At 35.2% G+C, this 12,659-nt stretch overlaps 1 protein-coding gene across 2 annotated transcripts in view; it reads left to right on the top strand.

Moving 5' to 3' along the window:
• Positions 1-12,659, top strand: part of LOC149578345 (tRNA (guanine(26)-N(2))-dimethyltransferase 2-like) — a 65,266-nt gene that overhangs the window by 31,354 nt on the left and 21,253 nt on the right. For both annotated transcript variants that reach the window (XM_089828349.1, XM_089828350.1), the window contains one exon: positions 320-441. In XM_089828349.1, coding sequence (XP_089684475.1) covers positions 320-441 — 122 coding nt within the window. The remainder of the gene's footprint in view (positions 1-319; positions 442-12,659) is intronic.

Genomic DNA, 12,659 nt, shown 5'->3' with positions numbered 1-12,659 from the left:
CATGTAAAAAATGTTAAAAAGTGTTTTGGGCCCATGTTTTCCATCGATGACACATGTAAAATCAAACTATTAGTACGGATATGTAATTTGTAGTAGTTTTACATTGATGTGAATTGAGGGAAAAAACTTGCTTTGTATTTCAGTTTTATGCATTGTTTTTATAGATAATTTGACAAATATATGTGTTTTGAGTGTTCGGAAAATTTGTTGTCTATGTTTTTGAATATTTTTAGGATCACCAAGATTTTGCTGGAGTTTTAAAACTATGATTCACAATATCCACCTCGAAATTGCTTATATTTGTTATCCTCATCTGCAGTGGCTGTGGAGGCCTGTAAGCGAAATATTAAATTAAATGGCTCTGTTGCTTGTTCGAAGGTTGAAGCACAACTTGCTGATGCCAAAGTGTACATGCTTACTCATGAGAAAGAGTTTGATGTGGTAAGTTAATATTCTCTGGTGAAATAGGCTGATCTGTTTCTTGATGGAGCTTATAATCTATACTGTTTACAGTTACCTTGTGTTGGAAATTTAATGCAGATTCCACTACCTATACTAGAACTACATGAGTTTTATTTAAATGGCAGCGATTTAGTGCATCTTAAGAGTAGTTGCATTTGTAAATATTTGCATGGCCATGAGCAATATATAGAAAAGTAAAAAAATTCTACTAGCATGAAGGAATTTTTATCCCTGAAATTCTAAGGCAGGGAAAATAAATGTTAAATTATATTAAAAAAAATTGTACCTGATGGAGCCTTATTTTTTAGCAAAAATTAATGGCCTCCATTCAAGAGATGATGTTGGAGACTTGATGCAGTATTATGGCTTGACAAATATATTTACTATTATCACTAGATGTTTCTGGTGCATCCTACTTCAATAGCTTAGTTCTTTACCAGTATTCTGCTAATAAACAGAGTTGGATATCATTAATATGATTTCAGAGCCTCCATTTAACAAGCAGAGGGAGAGATGGTAATGAACAACATAAATACAATAACATTCTCAATATCAGAAGCAACACTGAATATGACTCCATGCACTTACTTAGGCGACTTTTGAATTCATGCAGCAACATATATAAGCATTGTATTGTAAAGACAACAATTTGATTAGACGAGTAATCTTAGCTGTAAAAAATTCAGAAACGATTAAGGGGAGATGTGTTTATAGCAGTGATAAATACTTCTATGCTAACAAATGAACCAAAGTCTATGGTAGTGCTTATTGCAGTAATATGTATCAAAATCTGGATGAAGATATTATGGAGAAGTCAGTGACTGAAGGCATTAGCGATGGAAGGGCAGATATCCACTTCTGAATTTCATTGAAACAGCAATAAAAAACAATGCGCTCATATTTGCAAATCCACGGGAGAAGATATATTAAGGTAGCAATTCTGATAATTAAAAAAGCCAATAAAATAAGTTCAAATGTTATCGGGAGGTGCCTGCCTGTGCTTTGAAGATGTCGTCAATACACATATAATAGAAAATAGTAGCAAATATATGGTGCACAAGAAGGCAATGGAATGAACCCATACGGAAATAATTCTCTTGTCTCACCCTATGATGTCGTCTGAAGTTATCCAGTTTCAAAGACATAAATAAAGGATTAAACAACTAATTGCAATACCATTCAGCAGATGAATCGATACTGTTGCACAACGAACATACTTGCGATAAGTGATGGAAATTCACAAATGTAAAGCACAAATTTGAAGCATTTTGAATTAAATTTTGCATTGGAAAAGGCCCAATAAAACACGAAGTCATCAGCGAGAACCATGGTTTGCATGAATTATGTAACCGATACTTTTAAGCAGCGTAAGAAGAGGATAAATGAATGTCATTATCATTCCTCTAAACATACGGCAATGAATATACTTAGTATACATGTATCCATAGAGCGGTATCACCAGAAAGAACAAACACGTCAGTTGTAGAAGACAAAAATTACGATGTCCTTAATGATACAAGGGATGTTTGTGGTGTAAGGAGTCTTCGGCGTTTGTTGATATATGAGTTTTGAGAGTCAAAGGGGCTTCCACGTTCTATAAAACGAATGACATGGTGCCGTCTGTAGACTCCAACCTGAATCGGAATCAAGAAGAGTCAATTTGGCATTTGAAAATATTAAAATGTAATGTTAGAAGACTTTGCACGTGCCTGGCAAAATATTGTTACAAAGCAAATTAAGCTGAAGCCTTCATCAAACATAATAATATGGTTAGGAAATAATTATTGAAAAGGTGCGATTACTATAAGAGGTGCCAGTTCAAAATGTTCGATTAAAATAATAATAAGAGATTTATTAATTATAAGAATGTGTTCTTTCTTTTGAAAGAGACAACTTTTAGAAATAAGTGATATAAATAAGAGATTCTCTTATTCAAAAAATAAGAACAAGACATATTCGGATTAAACATTCCACAAAGAAGATCAATTTTATATATATTTGTACAGAGGAATAAAGGAGCAAAAATATGGCTTTATAATGTGAATTCATTTATTTTATTTTAATAATAAAATAAAAGGCCCTTTGTTTATTTTATTTAAATGCATGGAGATTTAAATTGCGGTTGATTCCTCCTTTATAATCATTTTTAATTCTTTAAGCATTTTATGTCAGATAAGTGGACGAGGTCATCTATGGCATTTTAAACTCGATCATCGCAAATATTGTGAAATACATATTTGTTTCCGAATTTGTGTCCAGTCTGTCTCCCCAACCTTAGGAGCTTAAACGCAATTTGAACTAGTTTAGAATTGCGCATATATATATATATATATATATATATATATATATATATATATATATATATATATATATATATATATTTGATTCGTCGCGTCTTGATCATTAAATTGTTTATAGTTTATGTGCATAAAACATTATAAAGTTGTACGTTATAATCTTCATTGTAGTTTGATGCATTGGTCTTTTTATCATTGAAGTATTCGATTTGTATTTGAAGTTAGAAAGTCTATAACTTCCTTCTTACAAACCTCAAATCCATTGTTAAAACTTTTATACAATTCATTCAATTCAAACACTTAGCATTCAGTTTCATATTAATCGAGTTCAAAGACTTTGCCAACTGAAGAACTCTCGAAAGCTTAAATTTGCTATAGAAATGGTTTGAACCAAGTGATCAGGTTTGAGGAGAAGGTCTACCCGCCTAGGTGTAGCAGAGCTTGAAGTGCAGGAGAATCAAGGTAATTCTTGTTCGTTGGCCAGGATTGATTGTGGGATCTTGTTGGAGAAGTGGCAAGCTCTTGGATTTCTAATTTTCAGTTTTGGGAACCAACAGTACCCAAGTAACTTGTCCCCTATTCTGAGAAATAGCCATACTTGTACTTGTACCCAAGTATCCAAGTACCCTTGTCCCCGTGTAAACTTGTTAAAAACATACACATGCACCAAATTTGTAGAACATGCACAGATTTGAGATATCCATCATATATTAATCAAAGTTTTGAGTTAAAAACACAGTAATGCCAATTACTAATTAGAACTTAGCAAATTAAGTTTTAGCGTAGAATCATATACCAAAAAACAAGTGTAACATCTAAATAAAATTGAGCTCAATACTTATCAAAGTCAAATTCCATGAAACTATATCTTCTGAATACATATTAAGTTCAAGTTTCAATATCAGTGAAAACTAGAAGTGGAAACCTAGACAATCTAGACCTTTTAATTTTCTTATAAACTAGAACAATTTTGTTCAATGGTTGTTCTGCGAGCTTTGAAATAAAATTACATGAAATTCTAAATTTGGTGTTGTAGAAGGAATTGGTTTTTGATTTAGTATAAATTCTGCAGCTTCTATTAATTTGCAAGAGATATCATGGATTCCAAGACATACATTGTATTCTTATCAAGATAAGTAACAAATACGTAATCTATTTAGTACCCAATGGAAAATGATTATGGGCTAGTATTGCTTCACCCAAATGTTCACAAAGGAACTTAAACATTCAGAAACATAACATGCATAGATGATGTTCAAGTAATGTATCACAACAAAACTTTACCCGGCAACAATTCTTCAAATTTGCAGAATTATGAAGGAACACAACAAATAGTAGAGGTAATATGGTGCAAAAATAGCAGCACCTGAAAATTGTTTTTGCCAAATTTGTAGCTATGACTAGTGTCGTCTAGTATTGGCTCCAAATTTGTAGCTATGACTTGTGTCGTCTTAGTATTACTGTGGATTGCACTCTTAGCAACATGTAAGGTACGAGATGATAACCAATGGAGTGGCTCGGTTCTATGGCAAAGAGGATCATCGTGTTCTATAGATGCACCATGATGCAAACATTAGCACATGCAAACCATTCTTTGTCCCTGTAATCAACAGTAGGTTGGTTAATAGTGACAATGCCATTGTACAATCACCACAGACATCCCGTAACATCCAAATCGTATGCCAAAATATAATTTTTCAGGCCATGATATAACTACACAACTCGCCTAATTCTAAACCAATGGCACACATCACCCTTCCAATTGCAGTTCTTAAACTATGAGTTTGGAAGTTCAATTCTTGCATCAAATTACCTAGTATCAATCCTTCTGCTCCATAGCACTCTTCCTAGCAAGTTATGCACGATGGCAAGCTCAGATGTGGAGATTGGGTTTGCATGTAATCTCAATCCTAAAGGCTTTTTGTCTTTAGAACAATTTGCAGCCACAAAGCGACAATAAAGTATTCACCCTTCGAAGTCTCATGCATACCCATTAAAGGTAAATTTCCGCTCATATAATTTCAAATGGCCGCCCCTTGAGCATTACATATTGAGCGTACAACAACATTCAAAAAATATTGGGCACTTTATGAAGTCAATATCGTATATATAACTATATATTTTAAGTGACTTAAACATTACAACATCAAATAATATAATTTTACATCATAACTCCACAAACAAAACTATGATTGCTTGGCATCCCTCCCCAACCAAATATGAGCCTGCCAAGATGGGAAAATAGGCTAATCGTGCTATTGTAAGGATTATGCAAGAGAAGGGGACATGACAAAATCATAAATTGCATCTATGACTAAAGCTCAAAAGTGATCACTGTCGTTGGGTGGGTGGTGCTGAAGTAGATGTAGCATCCTTAACGGGTGCCTGAATAGGTGCCTCAATAGAAGCCTTTGATGGATGACTAAGCTCATGTTCCTCCTTACGTGTTGCCACTTGTGCATCTCAGTCATCTTCCTCCATCTTGAACTCAGCTAGTTGATCATTAATCAAGAATACACATGCACATCCACATCATCTTAAGACGAGCAAGCCAATCTGCTGAATATGGATCAATCTCATATGAAGCTTGCCCTTGCACCTCCTTTTCATGAAACTAAAGGTTGTAATGCACATAAACCAAGGTTGTAAGTCAAGCATCTCAAATTCCAAGATTTTCACTTTTAGCTGAATTTCAAAACATCTTCAATGCATTTGGCTTCTTTTGCTTGATACTTGTCTTCTTGGGCTCTTCACCATCTTCTTAGATTTGGTCTTTCAGCTTTAAGTTCCTCTTTTGAAGTCTTTGGATCTGATCAATGGGTAGTTCTTCCTTAAGATCTGAAATAGTATCCTCTCACTTTTGGTCCTTTCACTTTCTAATGTGTTATCTAATAACTAGTTTAATAGTTAACTTATTTCCTTTAGAAATTTGCATTTATACTTATGTGATCAATGTAAACTTGTGTATGTGTGGAAAGTAGCATCTATTTATCTCAATTATTGTGATTTTGATGTTAATTGATTGAATGATGCATGAAAAAGTTTTAAATCCTTAAAAATCTTCGAATTTCTTGGGTTTTTCATTTCCCTAGTCCTTGTCGAGTCCAGACACCAAGTCCGAGCCTAAATCCAATGTGTTGTGTTCGAGGCGAGTCTGAGTCTTTTAACTATGAAATCGACAACTAATCTCCAAATACATGTGTACATGCTAATCTGAACTTTTGCAGCTACTGTGGAAGTGTTGGAGAAATAAAACTTGGGGTTTAAGTGATAGGCAATAAAATGAATATGTTGGTGGAGTTGTTGGTTCCACCTACTATTGATTATGTTCCATATGGGTCTATATTTGGTCTCATTTAACCCATACAACTGTTGAACGACCTCTTTGGCCCTATCCATGGCCTCATATTGATACCCCATGGGGTTTATATCCCCATCTACCATTTATAGAACTCCCACCAATAGTTCTGACACTTGGACATAGTTTTGCAATATCCGAAAATTACATAATTGATCATTAATCAGGGTTTGAAAACTTACATTGATGATCTCCTCTATCAACTTGACAAAATTAACATAAGAAACAACCTTCGCAACCTTCTTTGCTTTAGGCTTCCTCGCACAATTATTCGTCAACCATCTCTCACTCACAAACATCTACTTTATAGAAATCATACTGCCACCTTATCAAATTAGTTTTGAAACTTATTGTAACCATATCTAATGTGCACAGGAAGAATGATGAAAACTATCTTCTACAACATTGTGATGTTTATATACATATTACGATTCTTAATTGATGCTGGAATAGTGATGCAAGGAGGGATTGGAACAGCTAGGGCCAGAGGCACACTTAACTATCCAAACACCTTGTTGAGTAAACACAACGAAAGATAACACACATAGATCAACACCAAGGATAGAGAGAGAGAGTAAACACTTTTATTGATTCATCCAACTATCAACATACATGCCTAGCTGTAAGGCCTTTTGGGTTACGACCAGATAAATAATACAACTTCAAAATCCACGATCCAGCTTCAAATTCGCTTTTCCAGAAACATCTACTTTGAACTCCCTAAGTCTTATCTAAACTAAACCAAATACCCCTAATTATACTTGCCAAAATGCCTTACAAAAGATTTTAGATCATTACATAATAGAAAGGACGACCTTAAAATGGTCTGCACACATCTCAAGACAAGATCCTATCATTAAATTCATGATCTAAATTAAATACACAAGTGGACTCAAACCAAGAACCAATCATAGACAAACTTGGTCAAAGAAGGAACCGAGCATCAACAAATATAACGTTCACTCGGTGAACATTGGAACTCGGTTGACACTGAAACTTGGTTAACACTGAAACTCGGTAGAATGAACCAAAAAGAGCATGATAGCAAGGCAACCCAGGATGCTCTTGCATCAGACAACCGGGGTTGAAAAAAATGATTCTCTTGAATCATTGAGAGGTCACAACCTGAGCTGAATCCAACTTAGAATGAGAAATCCATGTAGCATCTTCAATTGGTCTGTTCTTCCACTTTACGAAATATTTATGGTAATCTTTTCCTCTTGTGCTTTTACCAATTCTCTGATCCAATATCTGTTCAACCTTTTCAATCTGCTTCTTAGGGTAATCATCTGATACAACTACTTCATCATCTGACTCATGATACTCATACAAATTATCAACATTGAATATAGGAGATATATTCATGTCATCAGGTAACTCAACTTCATAAGCATTACCACTGTCAAACTTCCTCAAGATCTTACAAGGTCCAAACTTCTTCATTTTCAGCTTACTGTATGTTCCAACTGGAAATCTACCTTCTCTTCAAATGAACCATGATCTCATCACCAACTTCAAAAACATGATGTCTCCTAGAGTTATTTGCATTCTCCTTATACTTCTGATTACTTTGTTCCAACTTCAACTTCAACTTCACTTCCTCATGCAAAGATTTCATAAAACTAGCAAATTCTTCCCCTTAAACACTTCTCTTCTCTTCACCAGCAACATCCATTAATTCTGATATTCCTCTAGGTTGCATTCCAGTAACAATTTCAAAAGGTGTTTTCCCTGTACTCCTATTCACAGAATTATTATATACAAACTCAGCTTGTGCCAATATCATAACCCAATTACTCGGCTTATCTCCAACTAAACATCTCAACAAATTACCCAAGCTTCTATTCACAACCTCTGTCTGTCCATGTGTCTGTGGATGGAATGTAAAATTAAACTGTAGCTCAGTATCCATCTTCTTCCACAAAGTCCTTCAAAAATAACTAAGAAACTTACTGTCTCTGTCAGAAACAATATTTTTGGTAATCCATGCAATCTAACAATCTCTTTGAAGAAAATCTCAGCAATATGCACAACATTTGATGTCTTCTTACATGGTATGAAATGTGTCATCTTAGAAAATCTATCCACAACAACAAATATGAAATCTTACCCTCTTGCTGTCTCAGGTAATCTAAGAACAAAATCCATGGTGATGTCACTCCAAGGTTTCTCAAGAACGGAAATAGGTGTATACAATCCAATATTCCGACTTACTCCTTTTGTAACTTGACAAATTCTACAACTCCTTACAAACTTTTGAACATCCTTATACATCTGTGGTCAATAGTACTTATCCTTCAACAAACTCAATGTCTTATCAATTCCAAAATGTCTAGCCAAACCACCACAATGCTTTTCCTTAATCTCCTTAATCAGGTTAACTCTCATAGAACTTCTTGGTATACACAACTAAATTCCTTTGAACAACATACCTTCTTGAATAAAATACTCATCAAACTTACTCATTTGACTTGATAGATTTGGTGCTTTGCACTCTCTCCACGCCTCAGAAAAATCAGGGTCAATATCATACAACTTTTTCATCTCTTCAAAATCAAGAACTTCAACCTTCATCTCGGTCAACAAAGAACATCTTCTGCTCAGTGCATCAACATCTTGGTTAATAACTCCATTCTTATGCTTGATCACAAATGTGAAACTCTACAAGTACTCAACCCAATTCACATGTCTCTGATTCAATTTATGCTAACTTTCCAAATATTGTAAAGCTTTATGATCAGTATACAACACAAACTTCTTAGGAATTGAATAATGATTCCACTTCTTCAAGGTTTGAACAATAGCATAAAACTCTTGATCATACACATAATACTTCTTTTTAGCACTATTCAACTTCTCACAAAAGAAAGTAACAGGTTTACCTTTTTGACTCAACACAACTCCTATTGCACTACCACTTGCATCACATTCAACTTGAAATAACTTATTGAAATTAGGCAAAGCCAATACAGGTAACTCAACAACCTTTCATTTTAAAGTCTCAAAACCCTTATCAGCCCCATGTGTCCACTTAAAATCCTTTTATTTCCTCTCATTGTCTCAGTCATAGCATTACAAATAGAACTGAAATTCTTTATAAACTTTTTGTAGAAACTAGCCAAACCATGAAATGATCTTACCTCACCCACATTCTCAGGTTTAGGCCATTCCAAAATTGCTCTAGCCTTCTTAGGATCCATTCTCAAACCATCAATTGAAATCACAAATCCCAAATACACAATCTCCTTTTGCATAAAGGAACACTTTTTCAAATTAATCAGCAACTTGTCCTCTTTCAATCTATGCGATACTTGTCTAACTCGCTCAAGATGTTCTTCCTTAGTCTTATTGAATATCAAAATATCATCCAAATAAACAATCACAAATTTACCCAAAAATCTCTTGAGAACTTCTTTCATCAACCTCATGAAAGTACTAGGTGGATTAGTCAAACCAAAAGGCATAACCAATCATTCATACAAACCATCTTTTGTCTTGAAAGCAGTCTTCCGTTCATCACCTTCTCTAATTCTGATCTAATGATAACCACTCTTCAAATCGACCTTGGTAAAATATTTTGCTCAACTCAAACAATCCATTGTCATCCATCTTCGGCATAGGAAACCTATATTTCACTGTGATTTTGTTAATGGCTCTGGAATCAATACACATTCTCCATTCTCCATTCTTCTTAGGTGCTAAAACAACAGGTACAACACATGGACTCAAACTTTCTTGGATCAAACCTTTTTGCAACAACTCTTGCACTTGTCAATTAAGTTATTCATTTTTTGTGGGTGTCAATCTATATGGTGCTTTTCGGCAAACTAGCTCTAGGAATCAAGTCCATATGATGACTTATACTTCTTACTGGCAGTAAACAATCAGGTATATCTTCTGCAACAATCTCCTTGTATTCATCAAGTAAACTTTAAATTGCTACTAGCATTAGGTCAACATTGCCAGCTTCTGCTGTTACTCGGTTACTGCTATTCTCTGACACTCGGTCATTACTGTCTGCCACTCGGTCATCATTATTTTTAGTTACTCGGTTACTACAAACACAACTCGATCTTCTAGGAATTATGGCAAAACAGATTTGATTCTTCTTCATTACCTTTTGAAATTGTTTCCCGTTGACCACACAAACTTGAACAATAGTACAATTAACCTCATCATGAGACTCAATCAAAGGCAACAATACTTGCTTCTTCCATTCACCCAAAGAGTATGTTGATTCAATCTTCCATCATGCATAGCATATTTGTCATATTGCCAACGTCTACCCAATAGAATATGACAACAATCCATGGGCATAAAATCACACATAACTTCATCAAAGTAATTTCCAATCTTGAACTTCACAACACATTGTTCACTTAAGAGCAACTTATGTTCATCCTTGATCCATGAAACATGATAGTGTTTAGGGTGTCTCAACCTCTGCAACTACAACTTTGTAACCAGCTCCTCTGATGCCAAAATTGCTGAACTTCTACTGTCAATGATCACTTTGCAACATTTTGAGTCATCTTACATCTGGGCTTGAAAAGACTTCTCCTCAGGATAGGTTCCTCATCAATTCCCTTATTACACAAAGTTCTTCTCACTATCAGATTTTCTCCAGCCTCAGGTCCACTTGGTGAACCCTCAAGGTCTCCTTGAATCACAACATTTCTTTTACCTTGTTCATCCTCACCAAAGTATCTACACTTATAGGATCTATGCTCTTCTTTTTCACATTTGAAACAATTACCACGAAAACCACCTCTTGAATAAGAATTACCTCTTCCTCGGTAAGAACTAGTACCTCCTCGGTAAGAATTACCACTTTTCCATTCGGTTTTGCCTTTGTCATCACTTTTCCATTCAGATTTGCCCTTATCTTGCATATGATTGTCAGCTCTGTCACCTTTTCTATAAGTCTGGAATCTACCACCTTTACCTCTTTGTCTTTGTTAATGCTTCTTTGTCAAAATTTCCTCAGCTTTCAAGGCATATTAGTATGCTACTGACACACTTCCCAATTTCACAAAACTCATTTCATCTTGAATTCTAGATCTCAATCCATTCAGGTACCTTGCAACTTTCTCAACCTCATCATTTACATGTCCAGAGCTGCTGTCCAATCTATAGAATTCCTTAGTATACTCCTTCACAGTCATGTTCTTGTCTCAAATTTTGCATATTTTTCAACAAACTAACTTGTTAATCAACAAGAAGGAACTTCTTCTTCACCTTGTTCACCATTTTCAGCCAAGTTTTGATTTTCTCCTTTCTTCTCCTTTGTCTATCAGTTTGCAATGGCTCCCACCACAGTGAGGCATGACCTTTCAACCTAGTGACTGCAATTTTCACCTTTCTATTATCAGGAGTGTTTTTAGACTCAAAGAACTTATCCATATTAGAGATCCAATCCAACACAACATTAGTGTTCAATTTTCCATCATAAGGAACAACTTCTACTATAGCGTTTGTATGTGCCCTAGACAATACTCTCAACAATCTTTCTTCATCCTGATCTTCCTCATGTTCTGCAATAGGGTTTGGTGCCATTGCTTCATCATCATTCACATCATCAAGATGTGCTCCTCTCCTTTGGGCTGTCTGCACAACATCTAATCTGGCTGCAATTTGTCACAACATGTCCATAATAGTAGTGTCAACATTTCCTTTGCCTCAAACCATCTTTACAAACAGGCTCTTGCAAGATCGTAACCCTCTGCAAGTTATAGGTCAAATTTGCAGATCTGCCACCCTACAACCAAATTCAACTTAGGGTTCTACACGATCCAATCTCCTCAAGGACGAACCTCAATCTCTGATACCACCCGACACAAGGAGGGATCTAAATAGCTAGGGCCAAATACACACCTAACTATCCAAACACCTTGTTGAGTAAACACAACGGAAGCAAACACATAGAGAACAACACCAAGGAGAGAGAGAGAACACTTTTATTGATTCATCTAACTATCAGCGTATATGCCTAGTTGTAAGGCCTTCTTGGTTATGACCAAATACATATTACAACTTCAAGATCCACATTCCAACTTCAAATTCGCTTTTCCATAAACATTTGTTTTGAATTGTCTAAGTCTTATATAACCTAAATTGAATACCCCTTCTTATACTTGCCAAAATGCCTTACAGAAGATTTTAGATCATTACATAATAGAAAGGCCGACCATGAAGCGGTCTGCACACATCCCAAGACAAGATCCTACCACTAAATTCACGATTCAAATAAAATACATAAGTTGGCTCAAACTAAGAACCAATCATAGACAAACTCGGTCAAAGAAGGAATCGAACATTAACGAAGGAACTTGGTTAACGCTGAAACTCGGTTAACACTAAAATCGGTTAATACTAAACTCGGTAGAATGAACCAAAAAGAGCAAGATAGCAAGGCAACCTAGGATGGCTGTGAGGTGTTGGGGGGCAGCATGTCAAAATGTGGGTGGAGACAAATAGAGAGAATTCAAAAACAATTAATCACAAGTAATCTCAAAGTTAAAACTTCTGTGCCTTATGAAATT

This window comes from Cupressus sempervirens, chromosome 1 (assembly GCF_028749045.1).
Source record: "Cupressus sempervirens isolate cs-2001-9-10 chromosome 1, ASM2874904v1, whole genome shotgun sequence".
Lineage (NCBI taxonomy): Eukaryota > Viridiplantae > Streptophyta > Pinopsida > Cupressales > Cupressaceae > Cupressus > Cupressus sempervirens.
This window is presented reverse-complemented; position numbering and strand designations above follow the sequence as displayed.